General features: G+C 46.0%; 1 protein-coding gene across 1 annotated transcript in view; it reads right to left on the bottom strand.

The window, feature by feature from the left end:
* LOC147625798 (phosphatidylinositol/phosphatidylcholine transfer protein SFH3-like) overlaps positions 1-23,399 on the bottom strand; it is a 258,611-nt gene that overhangs the window by 35,290 nt on the left and 199,922 nt on the right. Inside the window, exons 9-12 of the mRNA XM_086817372.1 lie at positions 7,173-7,283; positions 6,951-7,092; positions 6,276-6,649; positions 153-224 (exon numbers count right to left, since the gene is read on the bottom strand). Of these exons, the coding sequence (XP_086673498.1) occupies positions 153-224; positions 6,276-6,649; positions 6,951-7,092; positions 7,173-7,283 (699 nt within the window). The remainder of the gene's footprint in view (positions 1-152; positions 225-6,275; positions 6,650-6,950; positions 7,093-7,172; positions 7,284-23,399) is intronic.

Below are 23,399 nucleotides of genomic sequence, written 5' to 3'. Positions count from 1 at the left end.
CTCATCGAGGAATAAACATTCAAAGCAATGCTAGAGTCCCTAGAATCCTCCTTTGTGTTTTAAAAAAACTAATCTACTAATAAATTCAAGTTCAAGTAAAATTTCAAATGATTTACTTGGATATTCAAATAATCTTGGTGCAACAAATATACCTGTTTCCTTTTTCTAAGATAATCCAGCTGTTGTATAATTTCAATTTGATTTTCCATTAATTTCTTTACTACCTGTGTTACGAGAAAAAAGATATAAGATGTTTCTTAGAGTGATCTCTCTCTCTCTCTCTCTCTCTCTCTCTCTCTCTCTCTCTCTCTCCCCATTGGGTCTTTAGTAGACGCTTAATATATCTTTCTTTCTTTCTCTCTTGGAGAGACAAAGAGCCACCTTCCCACGCTCAGCGGATCTGCAGAGCCTTCTACAAGCTAACCCCATGCTTGATATCCTTGATGGCTCCCTCCTCCTACTAGGGGGTTAGCTCCATAGGTTGTATGATGATGATGGTCCCACTTTGTACCATATGGCTTGGATTTGACATTCCTAGCTCATAGCTCCCGTCTTTGTTTTCTTTTGTACCATGATGAGATTACACGGACAATATTGTATCACTTTTGGTCTCAAACTGTTATAAATAACCAAACTGATATAAATAGCCAGTACACATGGATTTATTAATATTAACCTTAGCTACCCATATTAGCTTGATTCCTACTAATCCTAGGGTTTCCCTTACCCTGGCAAATTAGGCCACTAATCTCGAGGATTAGTGCTAGGTACGTAATAGAGCCACATTAGTCTCACCCATTTATTTGGGCCATGAATATCTGCACTTATGGGATTGTTTTGTCTTGCCTATTTATTTGCGACATGATTATGATATCTCGACTTATGGGATTGATTTGTCTTGCCTATTTATTTGGGCGATGGCTATGATATCTCGACTAATGGGACTGATTTGTTTCGCCCGTTTATTTGGGACATGATTTTGAAATTGGTATTATGGGGACTTATTTAGTCTCATCCATTTATTTGGCACATGGATTCTTTCAATTATATTGGATTTAAGTGATTGTCTCGTCTCGCCCACCTGATGGGAGATGATTATATCTTGGATATATGGCTTAAATCTTAAAGTCGTTGGACAAGTTTTAAGAAGCCGGGAGGATGTCACCGGTTTAGGGTTATGTAGCACATTCTCAAAGGGCTGCAATAGGGTTCTAATTTGCTACCATGAAAGTTAGTAATGCATACCCAAACCCCATTTTCTTTGAGCCTGTGCCAAAGATAAAACACGCTCCTCAGGGGATATGACATCTTGCACAGTACATATTCCTTTAATAGACATAAGATGGTCGAGGTGTTGTAAATACCAACATAGAAGCAAAAGCTCTTACTCCGTTGTATATTTTCATGCCTCAATGAATTCCCTATCTGTGGAGGCCTTCTAGACCAATGCTGATAATGGAGCATTTCTTTCCAATTAGCAATTAATCTTCTTGTGTATAGACAACCAACAATCTTGCCGTGCACATTTCCAAATAGTATATCCCAATGTTGCAAATGCCATTTGTCCAAGGTTGTTCCTGTGCAAGAAAAGTATGTAGCAACGTTGCTTTTCTTGCCAATACATGATAATGAACATTAAGAACATTCAGTCCTACCATGTATTTTGGGTAAACAAACCCTCTCATATCTTAAAAGTCTTAGTGCTTTTTTACGATGCTTTGTCTTCTACAATACTTCCATTGTTTGTGACATAAAACTAGCAATATGTGTTTTTGACCATATCAGAAGTACCAGTAAAAACTGAATGTATGCCATGAGAATGGATAGCACAATTCGAAGCCACATATGAAGATGCCAAGAGATAATTGCTAGTAATCCAGTTTTGCTTGCACTTTTTGAATGACCCATTCAATGGCATGTCGCTAAGACACATTCCATCCTAATGGATATCCCAAGTGTCGAACAATGTCAATGAGTGGAAGGATCTATCTTGGCGATAAAATGCTTTGCCAATCTGCTTCCTTCAAGGGCAATTTCCTAAAGTTTACGAGTAGCCCTACAGCCTCACTAAAAAGCTCAAGAGCTTGCGTAAGTACACTTAGATCATGCGGTGTATTTTTAGGGAAGAAAAATGAGTCATCAACATAAGCCTAAGCTACCAAAGTACGACCCTGTGGCCAGCTGCTGCAACCCATGTAGTTGTCCATTATCAGTGAGTTTATCTATATTAGTTGCAATCATAGTTCACATCATACGTTTCATACTGCCATACGTCAGGAAGAATGATGGGTAAGATAAAGTATGATTTAGCTCTTGGTGGAGTTTCATGCGTGGCCTTAAATTTGGGGCTATATATGCATGTGGGAGTTGGAACTTCAAAATATTGACAATTTGACACTTGAAAGTTGAAACTTGAAGGCTAAAACTTCAAACTTGAAAGTGAAGGTTGCAAACTTGAAAGTACATAGTACATACTATGTACTATATGTACTAGTAAGTGCGTGCAGTACATTGGTATAGTGTAGGGATTTTTCATAGTATAGTGTCCCCTGTCCAACCTGGGGCCAAGTTCTTTACAGCCCAAGCCTAGTACCTACAGGGTGCAAACCAGCCACAGTGTCACTTTCAACAAAAAAGTCTCAAATTTTTTATTAAAAAAAAGAGCAAGAATGATATGCCAACTTCATACGCCGTTTTACCATATGTTAGCAAATGTTTGCTTCACCAATCATACGAGTATGATACGAACTATGGTTGCAATTGCATATCATAAAGGACTCAACCGATAGCCCTATCTAACCAATTTTCCCAATACCAAGGGAGAGGACAATTCTTTGCCTAGTATGCACCGTGCTGTGCTGTCTTGATATAGCCAGTAAATGACATTACACATATTTTCTCCAAACCCAAGTTTTTTCATTATCGCAGTAATGTAATCGCACTAAAATATATCAAAGGCCGTCACGACATCCATGTGTAGTAACAAGACATCTTGGTCTGTATGTTTGGCATATTCTATTCTCACGTATGCATTACATATATTGTCTTTGATTTATCGTCTAGCGACAAAGCCATATTGTGCTAGATGCAGGCTCCTATTCAAGATTGTTTTGATCCTAGTAGTGATCATTTTAGCGATTAATATGGATCACAGGCATCAATGTAAAAGGCACCAATCAGAGATATTTATTTGGACACAGTGGTTTTTTTGGCAACAATTTGACCAACCCCTCTTGCCAAGAGGATGGCATAATACCTTGTAACCATGATTGATCGATCATAAGCAAGAGTGGTTGTTCCAGTATTTCCCAAAACTGAAAAAAGAATTCCACACTTAACACCATTCCAACTTGGGGATTTCTATCGATCCAATGATTTCACTGTAACACTAAGTTCTAATTCCGAGAAAGGACCCTCAAGATCTTGTGCTTCTTGTGCATCCACGATTTCTCCACATGAGAAAGCATCTCAGCACGAGCACAAGAAGTGCTCTGTCAAACCGAGAAGGTGTTGCAAAAGAATGCTGAAAATGAGTAACATATTCTTTCTCCAACTCCATAAGATTGTGTCCATTCACTATTTGGCATTTGAAGTCTTGAACTGCATTGCTTTTGCCTTGTTGTATGCAAACTTTTGAATAAGGCTTTCGAAGAACAACCCTTCTCCAAAAGAGGTTTCTGTCATGTTCGAACTTGCCATTTTTGCAGCTTTCTTTGATCATTTCTGTCAAGTTCATGCCTGGCACAATGCATTTGCAATCCTTCTTGAGGGGATAAGACACAAGTATGTTTGGAGCTCTTCAAGCGCTTGTAATTGAATTTTCAGCCCAATTATTCTGTCTTTCCTCCTCTAAATATCATTTTCCATAGTCAGTTATTACTCTTTGCAAAATGATACCAAGCAATATCTATATCCTCATACATTTTTTCTTGAAGTGAATCGACAATATCACGCACCATATCCTGAAACAAGGGGTGAGTGAGAGAGCTGTTATTCACCAAGCAAAGCCTCTTTTTTAGCAACTGTACATCATGAATACATCTAAATAGAGACCCATCCGTAAAGGAGCATGATCCAAGAGTCCCAAGCAATAATCAACCCACATACAACATGCTACTGGATCAATGTGATCAACATTTAAACTATTGTACCAACGGTCCAATTTGGCACGGTACTTAGTAAAGCCATTATGATGGAATGTGAAACCTTTTTTATCTGGACAAGTTTCTGTCTAGATATCCATTGCAATCAAATGACGCATTACATTTGTTCATGATATCCTTTCAGCTGTAATTATATGTGAGTGACCATGGGTGTTGTCATCATGCAGAGGTGAATAATTAAAGTCCCCACATAGAAATGCATTTGCCAGCCATCGATACTGCAAAAGTTTGTGCCAAAGCCTAGCTCTTCTCTTTGGGCTGATACATAGGGAGCATAAACCGATGCAAATTCATAAACTGGCCCATTCAACATACACTGCACAATGATTAGACGGCCATCTGGGTCATTATAAGCCACCATTGAATGTAATACATGTCTGACCAGTACACAAACTCCAAAAAAGTATTCAAGCCTGCATAATATATATCGTAATCATGGGAAAAATCAGTTTGCCCAGCTCAAGCATGCTGATTATGTTTGTGCAAACATACTATATCCGGTTTCATTCTATACATATAGTCCCAAACCAATCTCCAAGTTCTTGGGTTATTCAACCCCTTGTATAGCGCATTCATTGTCAGAAGAAAGGGAGCAATCGCCATATCAATATCAGCCTGCATGCTTTGCAATTTCATCATTCCTCCCTTAAGCACATCAGACCACAATATCCCAGCATCAACATTTGTAAAAGCTTTATTCTAAGATGTAGATGCAGATGACTCTGTCCAAGTGACATTGATTACTTTTCTTGGATTTTGGGTCTGCTAGCCCTCCGCATCCAACACGTGTGCGCGTGCACACACACACACACATTCTTGTAAAGGAGTATAGAGAGTTGAGACCACCGTCTCTCCTTGTGTAAATCCATCACTTCATTCATTAATAAAGCCTACAAGCTTATCTACATGAACCCTAAAAATTGTTGGACCAATAAATTCTCTCCTAGATAGTTGTTATCGCTCAAAGGATGAAGATGTGGTCGTGTGTTGAAAGATCTTGCCGGAAGCCTGCCTGGCACAAGGCTCAAACTCCTTATGAATCTACCCAATCATTGAGATATGCCTCTACAGCTAAGGTAATAATCTTGGCCATCAAATGCCAAGTTTTGGTGATCCCATAATTCAGCGTATTTGTTGAGTCCCTGCAACATGGATAGGTATGGTGATGTTCTGTAACTAGGATTTAGGGAAAACTTTGCATGTGACTCCAGCATGAGTACGGTGGGGGAAATGCAGAGGGCATCCCTAAATTATACAAAGAATGTGATGAGCGGAGAGTTAAACTGTGAAGAACAACCAATGGCCAGTGATTAGAGCACAACAAAGGGTCACAGGCCAATAATGGGCTCAGCAGCATCCTGCCTGTAGGGGCAGCTAACTGTCTAAAGATCGCTATTTAGACTCCTCTGCCTGGAGTCTCTCTAGCTGCATACTATATGGTGATGTGCACTCCTCACAGCATGCCTTCTCCTCTAGAAGAGATCCAAAAAGTAGAGCGATTTCTATTCAGATGGCAAGTATACTACAAGGTTAGAGAATGTCTATTTTTTAGAGAATCTCATTCCTGCAGGCCATATACAAATTAGAGATGTGTAGGCCTTTTCCAATTGGGGTTAAGATGCGACAAAGACACACTGTTAAGAATGAAGGCTATGACATTTCAATGACACAAAGAAGCTTGTCACATCTTTCTTTCAGTCCACAGACAATGGCCTGGAGGCACGTGTAAAAAATCAGGTGATGAATCACAGAAGTAGACCCATACAAAGCAGGATAATTTGCCAGTCGAACCCTCTGGAAGACTTCTTCACATGGTCACATCATAAAACTAGAGGTATCATATTGGATGAGAGGAGGCAAGTTGCTGTGGACCATGTATCAGAAGGCAATCACAGGAGTCTCCATACATCTTTGGCATCATAGGATAGCACTGGGGCACCCTGCCCAACCATTGATCTAAGAATACTAAAAGCATGAGATACTCCATAATTAACTTGGGGAACTGATCCATAGCACCGGCAAAAACATCCTACCAAAACAAAACAATTGGCACCATCTAATACCATTTTGAAGCAGCAAAATGACACTTCTTTGCAAGGGGAGAAACCTTACCTTATGAATTTCAGCCAAGTCAACTTCTAGAGTCCTTAAGCGCTGACCACATAAATCAGAGCTCCCACATAGGGAAGGCTGTCCATTTGACGGTGATACATGAAGTTCTTTAACTTGCTCTTCCAAAACCGAAACTCGCTTTTCCAAAATAGGAGAGTTTTGGCATTCCTTGCAAGATGGTGAGACATCTGCAGTCTCTTCCAGCGGAACAGCAGAATGCAGGCTCCCATTGGTGACACTTCCTATCCTTGTGGCAAGGCTCCTTTCCCAAAGCATTGTAACTAGACAGATTAACTTCTCAAGGTACTTAATTAGACCAGTAAGCACAGAGCTGACAATCTGTGCAGATCTCAACCCTTCTGCCAATGCTACACCTGCAAACATACATTATGATGTTCTTAAACATCACAATCCAAATTAAGGCTTAAATAAAAGTTGACACAAAATAATAAGCTTAGATAACCCTAACCTTAATACTGCAGCTTGTGACCCTAACTCTAAACCTGCAGCCTGTAAGACTAACCTTAATCCTGCAGCCTATAAACTTAACTCCGATATACAAAACACATCAATAATTGCAACCAAGAAAAGACACCACTGCAATGTAACACTCTTTTCAAAGAAAAACAAAAAATACTCTTTTCAAAGAAATCTTGTGAAGGTTGAGGTATCAACCTAGAGACTTATCATTGCCCTCAGGTTCTGAACTGTCAAGCATCGTTTTAGATGAATCAATGTCTGTATTCTTGTCAATTACTGGAGCAAAATATCCTTCTCCTGCATCAGAGGCTATGAACACTGGGGCGCTTTCTTTCACCTGCTTGCACAGTTGCAAAGTCAGTACAGCACCATAAAATTTGAACAGTTTCTCATTAGTTCGTAGTTCAGGTCCTTTACCTCCTCACTCTTTATGGAAGAGCTCTTTGCTTTAATTGACTCAGCTAGTGCATTTGGCTGTGTACCAGGCTCCTCTCTCTCAGATGTAGAAGGGACTGAATCATCTTTTCCCTGCAACAGCATAGCAATAATAAACCCAGCCTCCTTAGTAAACATAGGTTTTTCCTTTTTTTGGAGAGAGAGAGAGAGAGAGAAATGAAATGATATATTAACGTCCTCAAAAGGCCAAAATGACCTATGAGACCAAAAAGTTTACAACAATTGGTGGATCTGATACAATGTCTGTGTAAGAAAAGCTAAAACAACTAAACAACTAACTGAAACTGAAACAACAACTATGAGGAAAAGTAAGGTACTAGGAGCTCCTAGTGGATAACATCTGGGAAGGAAAACTCCAGCAACAAAGGTAAGCATCATATACATCACTATCCAAAGATGTCTCTCATCGGTCAATGGCCGATATCCTCAATGTCCTCCATGGTGAGTACTCTGACTGGACGTCTCCCATGCCGTGCTAGTATGGTCCTGATCCTCTGTTGTAGTCTCTGTCGGTGTTGGGATGGGCCTCTCATTTTGGGGTGCCTGGACCACCCCAGCTCTACAGCCAGAACAATCAGTGTACCTCTGGTGCAGCTATACTCCGGGGCTAGCTGCAATGCCTGCTGGCTTGACTGCTCAATCTCTGGTCGAATCCAGAGACATGCTTTCCACACGAAACCAAAGACTTGTATCTGATAAACCAAAGACCTGTATCCCATAAACCATAGGCCTATTTCCTCGATACCAAAGTCCTGTTTCTTCTCGAAAGACCAATGTCATGTTTCCATGACAGATAAATCCACATATGCACCATCCAATCACGGTGCCAAACACCTAGAGAGAGAAAGAAAGAGGACGTGTCAAGCCATCCCTGAATACACATAAATCCAAGACGAAGAGCCACACACATCTCTTCCAAGAACATCCTCCTGTGTTTCTTAACTTGATCCTCTGTAAACATCTCGTAAAATAAAAACCTGCTTGCGAAGAGAGAAAGAGAGAGAGACCCCTTGGCTGTTAGCCCCTCGGTCCCTCCTTCAGCTCACCTTCTTCAAGAGAGAGAGAGAGAGAGACCCACATTGTCTGCTTCCACACATGCAGCCACCTGGCGTAGAGGGCCTCCCATCTGACACTCGTCTGGCTGCCCGACTGTCTGCAGAGATACTCCTGCTTGACGCTTACCTGGCTGCCCATTGCTGGTTGCCCATTTGGTTGCCTCCTTGGCTGCTTTATACTGCCCATTGCTGCCCGGCTGTAATCCATACATAGCAACGGTGACACTTGGCGAGCGGCAACAGCACCTGGTGGTCAGCAGCACACCCGGCAACAGCAGCAGCAGCACCCCATGCAGCAGCGCCCATGCACAGCAGCGCCTAGCAGCAGCGGTTGCACTTGGCAGCAGCGGCATACCTCGCGGCAACAGCAGCAGTAGCGGCAGTAACGGCAGTAGCACCCGCCTGTCTGTAGCCATATGTGCAACGGCGCCCAGCAACGGCAGCGCTCAGCGGCAGCAGCTGCACTCGATGACGGCGGTAGTAGCAGCGCCCAACAACGGCGGCAGCCCTCCTGCGCAGCAGTAGGAGCGCCCCCATGCACAGCAGCCTGTGGTACGCACAGCAACACCTGGTATAATCTAGCCGACGACTCCCACACGGTGATCTCCACACGGCCACCTTCATGCTCGCCACCCTTCAATTTATAAGGAGGTGATGCGCTTTTTCTCAAAAACGCCAAAAGCAAGGATTTAAAAACGCATGCCTACATAAAAATAATATTTTAAATCATCAAAGGTTTAAAAACCTTATGAACTCAAAATCCCTTTTGTCCCCTTTCACACTTGGGCTGGCCACATATTGGTTTCCTTTTCATACCCAAACTTGATGCGTGTTCACACTTGTCCATCCCGTGCCCGTGCCCACCTGCTTGTTGTCCAGAGGGAAAAACACAGGGTCGTAACAGAGAGAGATTAAGCATCTACTAAAGAACCAATTGGCCTATGAGACCAAAGTGATACGATAATGTCCATGGCATATCTCATCATGGAACGGAAAATAAAATAGAAACAAAACAAAGCTATCTCACTGGGGTGATACAAAACTGTCCATGGAATACTAGGAACATGGAACATGAGAGTAGCATCAGCCCCCAATAGATGGTATACGACTCTCCAAAATATGAAGCATGGGGCTAATGAGTATGGCCAAGAGGTCTCCCTCAGCTATGTCACGTGGAAAGGTACCTCAATGGTGGTGGAAAATGTCTTGGATTTGGAGCTAACGAGGGGATCGTGGCCGACATCCAAGGGCTGGGGGTGTTGGGCACGTTGGAATGCGGAGGCCCGGTCCAAGGTACCTCCTCTTGAGCGAGGTGGGTCTGGAGCAGCCCGAGATGAGTCCACAAGATCCACTATATGGGTGTCCACCTCCTAGGTCTCAAAGAAGTTGGTGATGGTTGGCTGGTCAGGGAGGGGTTGGGGTGGCTGGGTGTGAAGCTCTCTCAAAGAAATGTCCCTCTGTTTGCGGAGCTCAAGCACGAAGAGCCCTAGTCAATGCTGGTCCGGGATGCCAATGATTCTGGAGAGTGGACCAAATCTTTCACGAAATAGACAGTGAAACCTCCGCGGATCTCATAGCATATTGGGCAACGACATATGTAATGCTCCTTTGTCTCAACCTCGGTGTGGCATAATCGGCAGATCCTCTCCTCCTCTCCTGCATGGGTCTCCGCATGAGCTCCCCGGCTCTGAAGACGTGCTCAACTCTACCAGTCTTCACTCTGAGGCGGTGGGATGAAACCCGTGTCTGGCCAATCGCAATTCACATGGCATGGGACATAAAAACACTCAGGTAGCCTGGCTGCTGGATGAATCCATCCTCAGTGAGCATGAGGAAGTGATCTCTGTAGAAGTGCATCTTCGTTGGGAGCTCTGAAGGTGTGAATCATGTGCAGTGGGTGTAGAGGTTGAGAGAGAAATGAAATGAAATGAAATGTTATATTAACGTCTTCAAAAGGCCAAAGTGACCTATGAGACCAAAGTTACAACCATGTGACATCTGATACACTATCTGGAAAAGAAAAGAAAGGACTGAAGGTAAGTATCTAGCCCTACAATACATCAGTAGGGAGCATCCGGAAGCAGCAACTAGGAAGAGTGGGAAGCTAATGCTACTAGTCAAAATGGGGTACATGAGTACATGGATACATGAATATGGGGGAGTACAAAAGTGACAGTGAGTACAACAGTATATGGCTGGAGTGGTAATCATCCTAGAAGCTCTAGCATGGGTCTCTGCCGGATGGTTTGGATATCTGCCATAGTGAGATGCCTGGTCGGACAAGCCCGATGCCTCGCAATGATGCTCTGAATCCTCCGGTGTAGGCACCGTCTCTGATGTAAGGATCCGCGAACCCTCGGGCGTCTGGATCTGCCCAACTGGATAGCTCTCTCAACTAGAGTCCCACGGGGTGCCCACTGTTGGGCTGTCGGCTGTCTGCCCTCCCGGGTAGTCCCTCTAAAGAAGTCAGTAATCTGTCTCTGTGTGGGCTCCCTACCAGTCGGGCGTATGCTCCTCATAATGGACTCTCTGAGCCTGCGGATCTCCAGGAGATAAAAACCCAAGCATCGCTGATCACAATAGTCCATGACTCTAGCCAGTGGTCCAAATCCCTCTCTGAAAAGGCAATGGTAGCGCCCTCGAATCTCATAATATGCTGTGCAGCGAGAGATGTAGTGCTCCTCCGCCTCTGGCTCTATCCAACAAATCTGACATATCCTGTCCCCTGGAGGTATGCCTCTAAATCTGCCTGTCTCTATCTCTAACTGACGTGAAGAGGTGCGGATCTGCCCAATGGCGCACCTCAATCCATGAGACAAATGGGTATCCATGTAGCTCGGTCTAAGTATAAAGCCATCCTCAGTGGTGCGGAGAAGATGGTCTCTATAGAAAGCCATCTTCGTGCCTAACTCCTGTGAGGACTCTAGCCATGTCCTCCTAGTGTCCAACTGAATGAGGTCCTATCTGATGACTCTACTAATCTCAGAATGTGTCAAGGTGAGAGAGGGTGCCTCTAGAGAGTATTGGAAGGGTGGAAGATTGTCTAAGCTGAACCCGTGGAGCTCAAACCAGGATGCTATCTGCGCATACCAACATGAAGTGTCTCCCTCCATGACTAGCTGATGAGAGGACTCTAAAGCAAGTCGTGCATACCTGGTGTCGGGGAAGCTCCCAGGTGCTATGAATGAAGGACACTGATCTAGCAAGAGCCTCGACTACGATCGATGGTGCTCCCATCTCGGCTCGGATAATCTCATGGGGTACCGAGGCCTTAGCCCGAATCATCCTGGAGATCATGGACACAAGTGGTCTCTCCATCGATCTCCATCCATCGTATGTGCGTCCTGATCGACTGTGACGATCTAGGCTAGGCACCCAGATCTGAACTCCATATAGCATAGCCGATGTGACCAGCGTGTCAAAAAGCCACAGCTTAGTCCGTGGCTCCTGAAACTGTACCTGTGAGCACATCCTCTCTAGACCTCCTAGTGCTGCATATCCTCTAGTCAATTTGGCCTCTGCTGCCCCCCTCATGGAAAATGTGGGCCCAGTGAACACCACTCCAAGATATGTGTATGAGTCAACATACTCCACTGTCTCCTGCCCATATGTGAAAATAGGCGATGATCTCCAGACCCACTAAGCTGTAGTGTTAAACACCATAACCTTGGTCTTACCAAGGTTAACTGAGAGCCCACTGTCCTGCGCATAAGCATGTAAAGTATCCAAGTGCCTCTGCATACCCTCTGGTGAGTCTGCTATAAGCACAATATCATCAGCATATAAGAGCAGAGGTGAAAGAAAGAAAGAAAGAAAGAAAGTTGTATTAACGTCTACTAGAGGCCGAACTCTACCTATGAGACAAATCAGTGTACAACTGTCAATGTCTTCTGGATGTCCAGAAAAAAAAATGACAAAATGAACATGAAATAAACTATGAAAGTACTGAGCTAGTGGGGGGGTGTGATGGATGGAGCACTACTACTAGAGGCTCAGTATGCAACCTATATGCGCAGGGTATACAAGAATGCAATGCAGATCTGTCTAGCTCCAACCAGTACCATAATGCGGGTGTAATATGTGATACATAAGCGATGGCGAGGCAAAAATACCTCGGAGCATGATCTCCGGGTGTGAGTGTAAGTGAGCTAGCTGCTCCTGGATATGGTGCTGATGTCGAGCCCGTATCTCTGTGATCTCCCTCTGATGTAGTCTGGGAGAGAGAGAGAGAGAGAGAGAGAGAGAGAGAGAGAGAGAGAGAGAAATAAAATGATATATTAACGTCCTCAAAAGGCCAAAATGACCTATGAGATCAAAAAGGTTACAACAATTGGTGGATTTGATACAATGTCTGTGTAAGAAAAGCTAAAACAACTAACTGAAACTGAAACAATAACTATGAGGAAAAGTAAGATACTAGGAGCTCCTAAAGAAAGTTGTATTAATGTCTTCAAAAGGCCAAAATGTTCTATGAGATCAAAAGGTTACATCATATCCATGAGGTACATCATCTTGGGTACAAAATAGTAATAAAGAAAGATAACAAAAATCTAGAACTATAAAATCTGATCTAGGTACATGAGCAGAGAGCTCTCATATCACCCTAATACATCCCTCATGGTGGTTAGCTGTGACATGGTGCTCAAGGTGTTAAAACTGAGTTGCCGCGAGAAGGTCCTGTGATGATGGGACATGATGGCCTGGATCCTCCTGTGGTGGCATGGCCGTGGACGAGAGAGAGAAAGAAAGAAAGAAAGATATATTAAGTGTCTACTACAAACCCAATGGGTCTATGAGACCAAAGTAATACAATAATGTCCATGGCATATTTGATCATGGAACGGAAAATAAAATAGAAAAAAACAAAGCTATCTCACTGGGGTGATACAAATCTGTCCCTGGAATCTCATGATGGAGCACCAAGAACGTGAAACATGAGAGGAGTAACAACCCCCAATATGGAGAGAAACAAGTACCCTTAAACCATATAAGTGAATAAAATCCTGTAAACTCATGCCCTGTAATCCGTCTTCCGATAGAGATATGCCAGATAAACCTTCACTCAAGTTTTGCAACAAGTCTTGGCTTTACACAAGCGTCTTCCATCCTGTGACTTCCCTACTTCTATGGAAAATCCCCGTTCACACCTTGGCTCCGACCGGTGTATGAAACACTCGTGAAGACTGAAAGGGACCAAATGGTGAAACTCACGGGGCCCGGAGGACTAGGACCTTTGACACACTTGTTGATACCATCAATGCATATTAAAACATTTAGACATGGCCACAACCGTAACACATATCCATCATCACTTTGCATAAAACATAAAAGCTGGACAAAACATCCAAAAATGCTGAAAATGGAGCTTGCACATGTGACACCGCATAGAGGCTGGAATGGGCCGAGACCTACCCACCCGCATCATCCCCCCGATCCCCCCGCCCCCCCCCCCCCCTCCCCCTCTTGGAGTATTTTATTACCCAAGAAGAATAATATCATGTACAAGGTTTGAGGGCCTTACTCTCCCCATGGGAGATGCCGGATTATCCATATACAAATGCCATAACATGAGGCAACCATAAAATTCAGCCAAAACACAAGCTGTAAAAATGTTGAGCCAACAATATAATCCATATACCTCCATGTGGGTTCTAACTCTTCCCCAAAAACCACGGGTCTTCATGCAATAGAGCTAGTACAACAAGTACAACTCTCCATTCAGCTGGGTACAATGGCTAATACAACAGGTACAATAACTGGTACAGGAAGTACAAGGGCTGGTACAGTAGGTACAGAGGCCTGTACAACAGGTTCAAGTACAAGGGCTGGTACAACACGTACAGTGGCTAGTACAGCAGGTAGAAGTGTTGGTACAACAAGTAGAAGTGCTAGTACAGCCGGTACAATAAGTACAAGGACGAGTACAAACAGGTACAGTGGCTCCTCTGCAACCAATGACTGATGAGGTTCAACCAACCCCAAATCCAGCTTTACCTGATACTTATCCCCTTTCTGAAGAAGATAGTGAAAAGCCAACTTCCTGGGATTCATTTCTAGCATTGATGCCAGGTCTAGGAAAACATCTGCACCACTGGTCTCCATTACCCTTTTACTTTCCATAACTGTCCTCACATGAGGATCTTCCCGATACATCTTCAAATTTGCATCCTTTTCTTGAAGCTCTTGACGAAGCTGCCTCGTCAAAGAGTTACGATGGTCAAGCTGTGCATCGATGATCCTGATGTATTGTTCCACCATGTGCTCGAGAGTTCTTATCCTCTCCTTGTGTTCCTCGCAACTTTGGGTCCTGTCCATAGCCATAGGATCGTCTTCCTAGATAGTATAGGCAAGAGGTTGCGCTCTGATACCAATGAAACCAATCCAGACCTATGATAACAAACCCTGGAACACTCAGGACACCGACAGACAGCATAGTATTGAAACAAACTTTAGGACACAACGGAATAACCATAAACAATACCAAAGAGAACACAACACTGAGTTGGAACGGCGGGCCAACCGTAGGAACTGTTTTATTCCAATGAATAAACTGATACAGATAAACCAAGGTGCGGGTGCATACAACACTGGATTTTCCACCAATCTTGGGTAGCTTTCCACAAAGCTCACATGAGATAGTGTCCGAGCCTGCTTCACAAAGGTAAAAAGCCTCAGTCTTCTGCTATCTGCTCAAGCCTGATTTTAGAAACAATCCATGAGGTTCCCATATAGCCTCAAACACCAAGCCAAATCAGTCCCACAAAACAACACCGAAACTTCCCCGAGATCTGGTCCCAGAGCAGACCATTGTTCACAGTCAACTCGGAGAGAGAGAAAGAGTCACAAGAGAGCTACTGACAGGGTGGGTTGTAAGCGAGGAGAGAGAAATAAAACTGAATCTGTACGACCAGTATACAGCGGCAAAAGGAGAGAAATCTGTGCGACCAGTTAATGAGAGCGACCAGCACACATCAATCTGGTTTTGGCTGCCTTCCGCATGGAGAACTGCGGTCCGGCAAAAGTGATCCCAAGATATACATAAGAGGTCACATGCTCCACGGGCTCCCCACTATAAGTAAATTGTGGTGCAGATGTGCCTATCCACTGCCGGGAGGTATTAAAGATCATAACCTTGGTCTTCCCAAGGTTCACAGTGAGGTCTCAGTCCTCGCAAAAGGCTCATAATGCATCCAAATGCCTCTGTAGCCCCTCTGGTGAGTCAACGTTTTATTTGTATTATGGTACAAAAACGGTGACATAAATGTCTGTACATCTTCTAGGCCCTTGGTCTACCCAATAGGGTGACCTTTGGCCTTCTGCATGCTTCTACTGACTTCTATGCTTCTTCAAAAGGTTGTGATGTAAATGCAAATGATGACTTCTACTTATATACGGACTAAAAGTGCAGGTCGGTTCACCATACTGCTATCGGCCTGCTATGGACAAAGATTCTTGCCAAAAATGCTTATTTAAATGCTACGCTGAGTCCCTTAGTTGTCCAATCTGTTGGTTGACTCGCTCGGGTTGCCGACTGCATGCTTGGGTGCCTCATTAATTGCCGACTGCTGTATGGAAGCTCTTATGGCTGCCGACTGGGTGCCCATGCCCTCCAAGGTCCTTTATTCTTGGGTGCCTCATTGGCTGCACACTGCTGCATGGAAGCTCTTATGGCTGCCAACTGGGTGCCCATGCCCTCCAAGGTCATTTATGATGCTGTCCTAAACAGGGATTATGCTGAATATGCTGAGGTTTATGACATGGCACAGGTGTGCACGTGACAATTTTGGTGGCCCCAAAGCCTTGCTTTGAGCCCGAAAGATTGTTGTAGCAGTGGGGTGAACCTCCTTTGGACTCTCCTTGGGACAGCCAACAGATCCAACATGGGAGGATGTCGGATGGGGGTTGGGGTGAGCCGTGGAAGCTGAGGAAACAACCTTAGCCTCACCCACTGAAATCAAGTGAGAAACAGAAATGTGAAATTTGACAGTCTGCGGAGAGGGGGCCCCTGCAAAAAGCAAAACTTGATAAAAAAATTAATGCAATACTCCTCACCTTATTTGGCTCGGTTTGAATCTTTCCCTGTGAGTCCTACAAGTGTTTCACGCATTCCCTACTATGGGTAGGCCCATGTGCTGAGAGAAGTGTTTGTTGCATTTGCCACCCATCTGTGCCCAAAGCCTCGTTAGCATGAAAAAAAAACTCAGCCTGCCTATCCATGGCCAAGGAGTTGGGTGTGAAGCCAACCCTTACATATCTCATCCAGAAATGGTGATGTGTTGGAGGGTAAAGCAAGTGAGAGCTCAAATTCAAAAAACCACCTCACATAGAGCCGGGTGGTACTATTCCTCTCAAGATAAAGTCTTTTGTCGATAGAAAGGAGCTTTCGGTGACTTCCTGCCATGCCTCTTCACCTCATGGATCAAAAGATAAACAAGACATCGGACTTCGCCTATTCAATTGGCTCGTGGAGAGACCAGATATGGGCTGAGATTTTCTCGTTATGCAAGTGATGTACATGATGAACATGCAGGCCATGATACTCATGCTTTAGAGTATTCTTATGAACAAGAAGGTGCAAGAAGGGATGTGTCGAAGCCACCTACTCCGAGAGCTCATGCATCATATCACACCGATGATGAGCCCAATGTCAGAAATGACAGCTTCATTGGAAAGGGGAAAACAGAAACATGAAGAGGAGGAACATCATGCCAAGAAGAAAAAGGAATTCAAGGTCGGTAACAAGTTGGTCAAATTTGAAACATATCATGGTGAGTATGATGCAAGTATGGCATTGGCTTTTATTGCACAATTTGATATTGCCTTTAGTGATGAAGACTTCATGAAGAAGTCTAAGATTCGCCATGCAAGTTTGTTTCTAAAAGGGTCGGTTGCACATTGGTGGATTACGGAGAAGCTCTCCTCTTATCCCATGAGCTCTTGGGAAGAGTTAAAGGAGAGATTCTATGCAAAAATTTTGCCCCAAAATGCCATGAAGAAGATTATTGAAAAGTGGGACAAAATCAATCAAAAGGACAATGATACAACCCACCTACCAATCGGGTGTAAATATTTTTAAAAGCCAAACATTACAAGACCTTATTGCTTCAGCCCTTGCCACTGAATACTTCGAGCAAAAATTAGTGTTTCGGTAAGGATGAACATGCTAAAAAGGGAAAAGAACAACCTACAAAAAGGTGGGACAGCCACCAAAGGAGCTGGGAAAGCTGAAAATACTCATCTAAAGACAACTCCAACAAGGTGTTGGGTATTTTGGAGTTAATTTGGAGTCTGGTCAAGTTTCTTTAGTGGTGCGAACGCCCTCTTATTTAGAGGTCCAAAGATAAGGCCTTGGTGCCTATACAAGCATTGTACATGGTGGACCTCTTATGCTCATAATTCATTCATCATTGCGTTGTGCAAATTTGCTCTTTTGTGTGTTGTAACTTGTCCCATGTCTCTTTGTCTCTCACCAAAGGAAGATGCCATATCATTATGCACGAAGATGTTGTCCCATCCCTCTCTCTCTCACACCAAAGGAAGATGCCGTATCATTATGCATGAAGATGGGAATCCCCGACACCCCCTTCCATTGAAGCATGGAGGGTAGGTAAGGACACCACAAGAGAGTGCCCTCATCCTCAAGTTTGGGGACTTGGAGGGTAGGTAAGGACACCACAAGAGAGCGCCCTCATCCTCAAGTTTGGGGACTTGGAAGCAAAGCAAACCTTCCTCACTGAAAGGCGAACCTTGAAGGGGGAAAAGACTTACCTAGAGGATGACCTCACACCAGCCCAAGTAGCACACAGGAGGGAATGCATGCCGCACATACTGGAGGCACGAAAGGTAGGGAAATGGGCAGTGTACAGAACCGGGAGGGTAATTATCACCGAGCAGCACACCCAATGATGGTACGAGACCTATGAGACCAAGTGGAAATTGCACCGCGAGGGCAATGGGGCTCTAGGGATAGATGCAAGCCTGTTTGAGGAGACATTCACAGGGTGCAATCTAGGACTATACACAGAGACACACTAGTGCCACGGGAGCTGGCTACTTGAGGCGAGAGGATATAGATCGGAGTCTGCATGCCACCCAAAGCCACGCACGGTAGAGGCTCAAGAGGAGTGGCCATACTATACAGAGAGGAGCTACAACATATGATACAGGTGGTTTGATAGGATGAGGGAGCGCAGTTCATGTGGATCAGGATCAGGACAGAGAGGCCCTGAGATGTATACCTTGCAGTATGCTACTTCGCACCAGCTACATCCAAATATGCCACCCGTGGAGAGTCCCCATACTTGCCACTCTGTGATGACATTCTGGAGTTCTCCAATCTGGGAGCCATCCTCTTTGTTGGAGACTTCAATGCCCGCACATGCAGCGCACAGATACCCTTCTTCGAGACATAGGATCCCATGTACCAGGCAATCGACATTGAGGGCACAGACCTCGAGCATACATCACAGGACACAACGACCCGGACATCACAGGACCCAGGTGCTAGCCTTAATGATGATGGAAAAGGCGGCTAGCATCAAAACACAGATCTAATGATGAAGATGACGTTCAGAAAACAGCAAGTGGTGCAGTTGGTGAAGAATAATTATACAAAAAAAACGTAACATGTCATTCAATAGAAAAACTCAGACAAGTGATAGTGGGCTGTAGAGGAAAATGCATGGCTATGTTATTTCATGATGAAAATGGATCACCAAAGCCTAAGGTACTTTCTCACACAAACCAAGCTTTTAGAGACGCATAAAACTTCCTCTCCATGTTCCATTTTCAGATTGCACACACTCTAGGGAAGAAGAATGTAGTGGCAAATGCATTGTCCCATATGTGACTGCAGTTTGAGTTGCCTCAACATGGGGAACTATGTCATGTGAAATTTGTATCACTTTGCTGCAGATTTTGCAAGATTTGATGCCGGGGAGATGTCACCATTTGGCCACCCAACAACTAGTCTTCTCTCATCTCATACTAATTTACAGAGGCCAGACAAGCTTCATGCCACCCGTATTGCGGCCAACGTGCAGATCCAAGCACCCGAGATCCCAGTTTCCGGGCCCATTTGTGACCAGTGTATGGATATATGAGTGTCCGATCCCAGTTCCACCCTTTTCGATGTGCCAGATTTTTGCTCAAAAATAGCAATATTGTACATGTTCCATGATCGGGACACTTGTTCATAACACAGTGAACATGCACAAATGTTTGCAAGTTTGAAACTGTTTTTGTGTGAACTATTTTCATGTGACTGCTTGCTATGAATGTCCACTTCATGGGCGTGGGACGCTTTCCCATGAACCTTGCAAATGCCCTGTATTCTTATGTGTTTTGTGGCATGTGAACAAGTGGTAAGTACACTCCAAACCTATATTTTGATCTATTAAAATGCATTGTAAGGTTTATAATTTTTGCAGGTTCACACTCAATTAAAATTTGAGTGGACAACTTCTTAAAGTGCCTGGGGGCCAACCAGGTGGCCGTGGTGTGTGGGATGGAGAGAGTGAGGGGTGACCACCCATGTGGCAAAGGTTTGATATAGACAATAAAAATTACATGCACAACTCATTCCCCTTCTCTCCAAGCTTCATCGTTATTTTTCACTCTCCATCATTTTTGCTCATAGAGGAGGCTACACCCATCCATTTGCAAAACCGATCACATATCCATGATCCTCATCAAAAGGGCACCTTGCTACACCTCTCCACGTCTATTTTCCGGTTACTTTCTTTGGGCGGCATGGATGTGTGCCATGTCATCAGCCGGCTGTTGTACCGCCTCCTTGTGCTACCCTTGATGAGCCTCTACTACTAGTTAGCTTATTTGGAGCTGGTTGATTCCTTCTAGGGGCTGGTTGAGCTGATTTAGGGTTGTTCCGGGCATCCATATTGCCCGTGGGCGCATGCCGGTGACCAAGCCATTGATGTTTACACGACAATTTGTCTACAAATCCGCTGCTACTTGGTTTGGTGCCCAGGAGTGACATCCGGTGCCAGTTCATCATTTTTAGCATTCCCATCACCGTGAGTATAGGCACACCACTGACGCGTGTGGACCCAGGACACCAGTTTCGAGATTGCTTCGCTCCATTGAGAGGTGGGGAGTTGCTAGGGACGCTCTTTATCGACAGAATCATCACCAAAAATATCGTTTGGTACTTTTATTCATTTCTTTGTTCATGGCAAATCTGGCTTGATAACTTGTGGAACATTGTACAAAACAAATACTCCAATAGTACACTTGGTCGAATCCCTCCCGGAAAAGACAGTGGAATCTCCCTTGTATCTCGTAGTAAGCCAGACTTCTAAACATATAATGGCCCATATTTTCTACTACTCTATTGGTGTATATTCTGCATCTCCTCTCCTCATGTGGCCCGCATCCTCTACTACTTTGTTCGTTTATATTCTGCATCTCCTCTCCTCCTGTCTTTTGACAAATTCCACTACATTATTGACCCATAAGCTACACAATTGATCCTTTTTAGGTGAATGAGTCAATTATATTGTAATTTAGTAGAGCTTAAACAATTGGGAACCACTATTTAACAACTAGGTACTAAAAGCTCCATTGGAACAACTTCTTCCATTCCATAGAACTCCGGCATCCCCTTGCTCGCTGAAGCTTTCGCGCCCACCCCCCTGCTCCAACTGCCGCTTGCTCGCAACCCCCCCTCCGCGCCCCTATGTTTCTCGCGCCCCCCGCCCTTCCCTTCTGCGCCCGTCGCCTTCTGCTCGCCTGTCCTGTTTCCTTTGCATCCCCCGCTTCCCCCCCTTCCTCCGCATCCCGCCCCCCCCCTTGCCCTCCCGTCCTCCCCCCCCCCTCCTTTCGCGCTTTCCCCGCTCCCCCCTTTTGTTCCCTGCCCCCCCCCCCTTCGCGTTTTCCCCGCCCCCCCCCCCTTCGTTCCCTGCCCCCCCCCCCCCCCCCCCCTTCGCGTTTTCCCCGCCCCCCCCCCCCTTCGTTCCCTGCTGCCCCCCCCCCCCCTTTCGTTTCCTCTTTTTTTTTCCCCCCCCCGCCTCTGCCTTTCGCCTCTCCCCCTCGGTTTTTTTTTCCGCCCCCCTCTGTCTTCCGCCCTTCCCCCTCTTTCCCCTCCCCGCTCCGCCTTTTTTGTGCAGCTCGGTTCTTGCAGGACCCTCCGTTTTTCGCTTCGCCCTTGACTCAGCTTCGGACTCTGATGGAGATTCCTCCCGCCCCACCTCAGAGGGACTCTTCCGCAGCCCCCTCGCCCGCCCCTGAGGATACCCCCATCATGCTTTCTCTTTCGCCAGAAGAGGAAGCGAGCCTCGCCGCCGCAGAGGTGGAACGCCTCCAGGCACATTCCACCATCTGCCGTATAGTTGGCACTCGCCCCAACAAAGGGGAGATCCGGGATCTTCTCCAGGCCCACCTTCTTGCAGATGTGGGCAAGATCTTGGACGTTCAGTTACTGGGCCGCGGACACTACCAGATTGAGTTCGAGACAGCCCAGAGCGTGGCCCAAGTCCTAGCCATGAGTCTCCTTGACATCAGGGGCGCTCGGGCCTTCTTCAGACCTTGGCAGCATGGTTTCGACCCAGCAGCGGCCGAGCAGGGAGAGCGCCTATTCCATGTCACAGTTTGCTTTCCTGGACTCCGCCGTGAGTACCTTCCGCTCGTTTCTAGGATAGGATCATTGGTGGGCTCGGTGCTTGAGACTGGCCTCGCAGCAGCTTCAGTGGTGCTGGCTAGAGCAGCTGGCCTGCCTTCGGTCAGAGTTTTGGTTCCTGACATCTCCTCCCTTCCGAAGGTCATTTAGTTACCTAGGATAGGGAGGGGATGGATCGATCAGAGAGTGGAGTTTTCGGGGCTCCCGAACGAGTGTTTTATATGCAGGCAGGTCAGCCACCTGGCCAAGGCCTGCCTTCGCATGAGACCCCGACCTTCACTGCAGCAGCAGACCCCGATGGCCCGCCCACAGATGCGGCTCGGCAGGCAGCCTTCGGGACACCTGCTCAGCCCACAGACGTCGGATTGACAGCCTGGATAGGGGCGCCGTAGAGGGAGACAGCCATAGCAGCATGCCCAGAGACCGACGCAGCAGCAGTCACAGCCTCAGCATCACTGGGTTCCAGTGAGGAACAACTTTGCTCCCCTCCAGGAGGAGACCCCAGCACAGGCTGAGGATCAGGAGATGCCAGCACCCCTCCCCCTCCCCCTCCCCCTGCCTCGCTTCCACCTTCGCCTCCTCCCGCTCCTGCTCCCGCTTTTTCAGTGGTTCCTTCCCCACCCCCCCCCCCTCCTCCCCCTCCGCTCACCTCAGCTCCCCGGGAGGCACTGGCAGTACCCTGGCGCTCACCTTCAGTCCGGCGGGCACTGAGCAACGACATTGCTCGAGCACCGCAGAGGAGACCTACCATGCCGATTCGTGCTTCACGGATATCCTCTATCCGCAGCCGGCTGAGTAGTCTCTACACTAGACAGCGCTCGGTGGCTTTCGACTACTCCTTCACACGCCTCTTTGCAGCGGAGGGCCCACATCACCCAGCACCCATCAGAGTTCATGTGGTGGTACCTCCGGCCAGAGGGGAAGAGGCACTTGATTCAGCGGTGGCCTTCTCCTTCCCTCTCTGCGGTACTAGCGACCGGGAGTGGACTCTGGATCTCGCTCTTAGTATTTTGAAGACTCAGGCAGTTGAGTTTTCTCACCATGTGAGCGATCTGGAGATAACAGACGTGATAGGTCGACTCTGGGAGTTGGCACATTTCTTTGATACCGGGAGTGCGGATGCCTTCGGGATTCGACATTTGGTGGTCCGCATAGTGGCAGACCTAGCACGAGACGCTGGATATGTATGCATACATGAGGTTTCTCTCTCTGAGCGGGAGGGAGTCGCCATGGGACACAGCCACTGGCGCCTGGTCCGAGACTCTTGCAGCACACTGGGTGGGCAGATTCGTAGCCGCTCGGATGGGGACTACTCTCCATCCAAGCCGCTTGCGAAGGCCCGCCGTATGGCTGAGACAGTCTCCACTTCAGCAGGTCATCCATGAGGATCATCTCATGGAATGTACAGGGCCTTCGCAGCGCACACTATGTTCGTTATCGTGGTTGCTTGAGGCAGGAGCTTTAGAGATGCCTGGTTGGGGGCAGTATTGATCTTCT

Source organism: Cibotium barometz, chromosome 23, assembly GCF_041138505.1.
Source record: "Cibotium barometz isolate CiBa-2024 chromosome 23, ASM4113850v1, whole genome shotgun sequence".
NCBI classification, from domain to species: Eukaryota; Viridiplantae; Streptophyta; class Polypodiopsida; order Cyatheales; family Cibotiaceae; genus Cibotium; species Cibotium barometz.
This window is presented reverse-complemented; position numbering and strand designations above follow the sequence as displayed.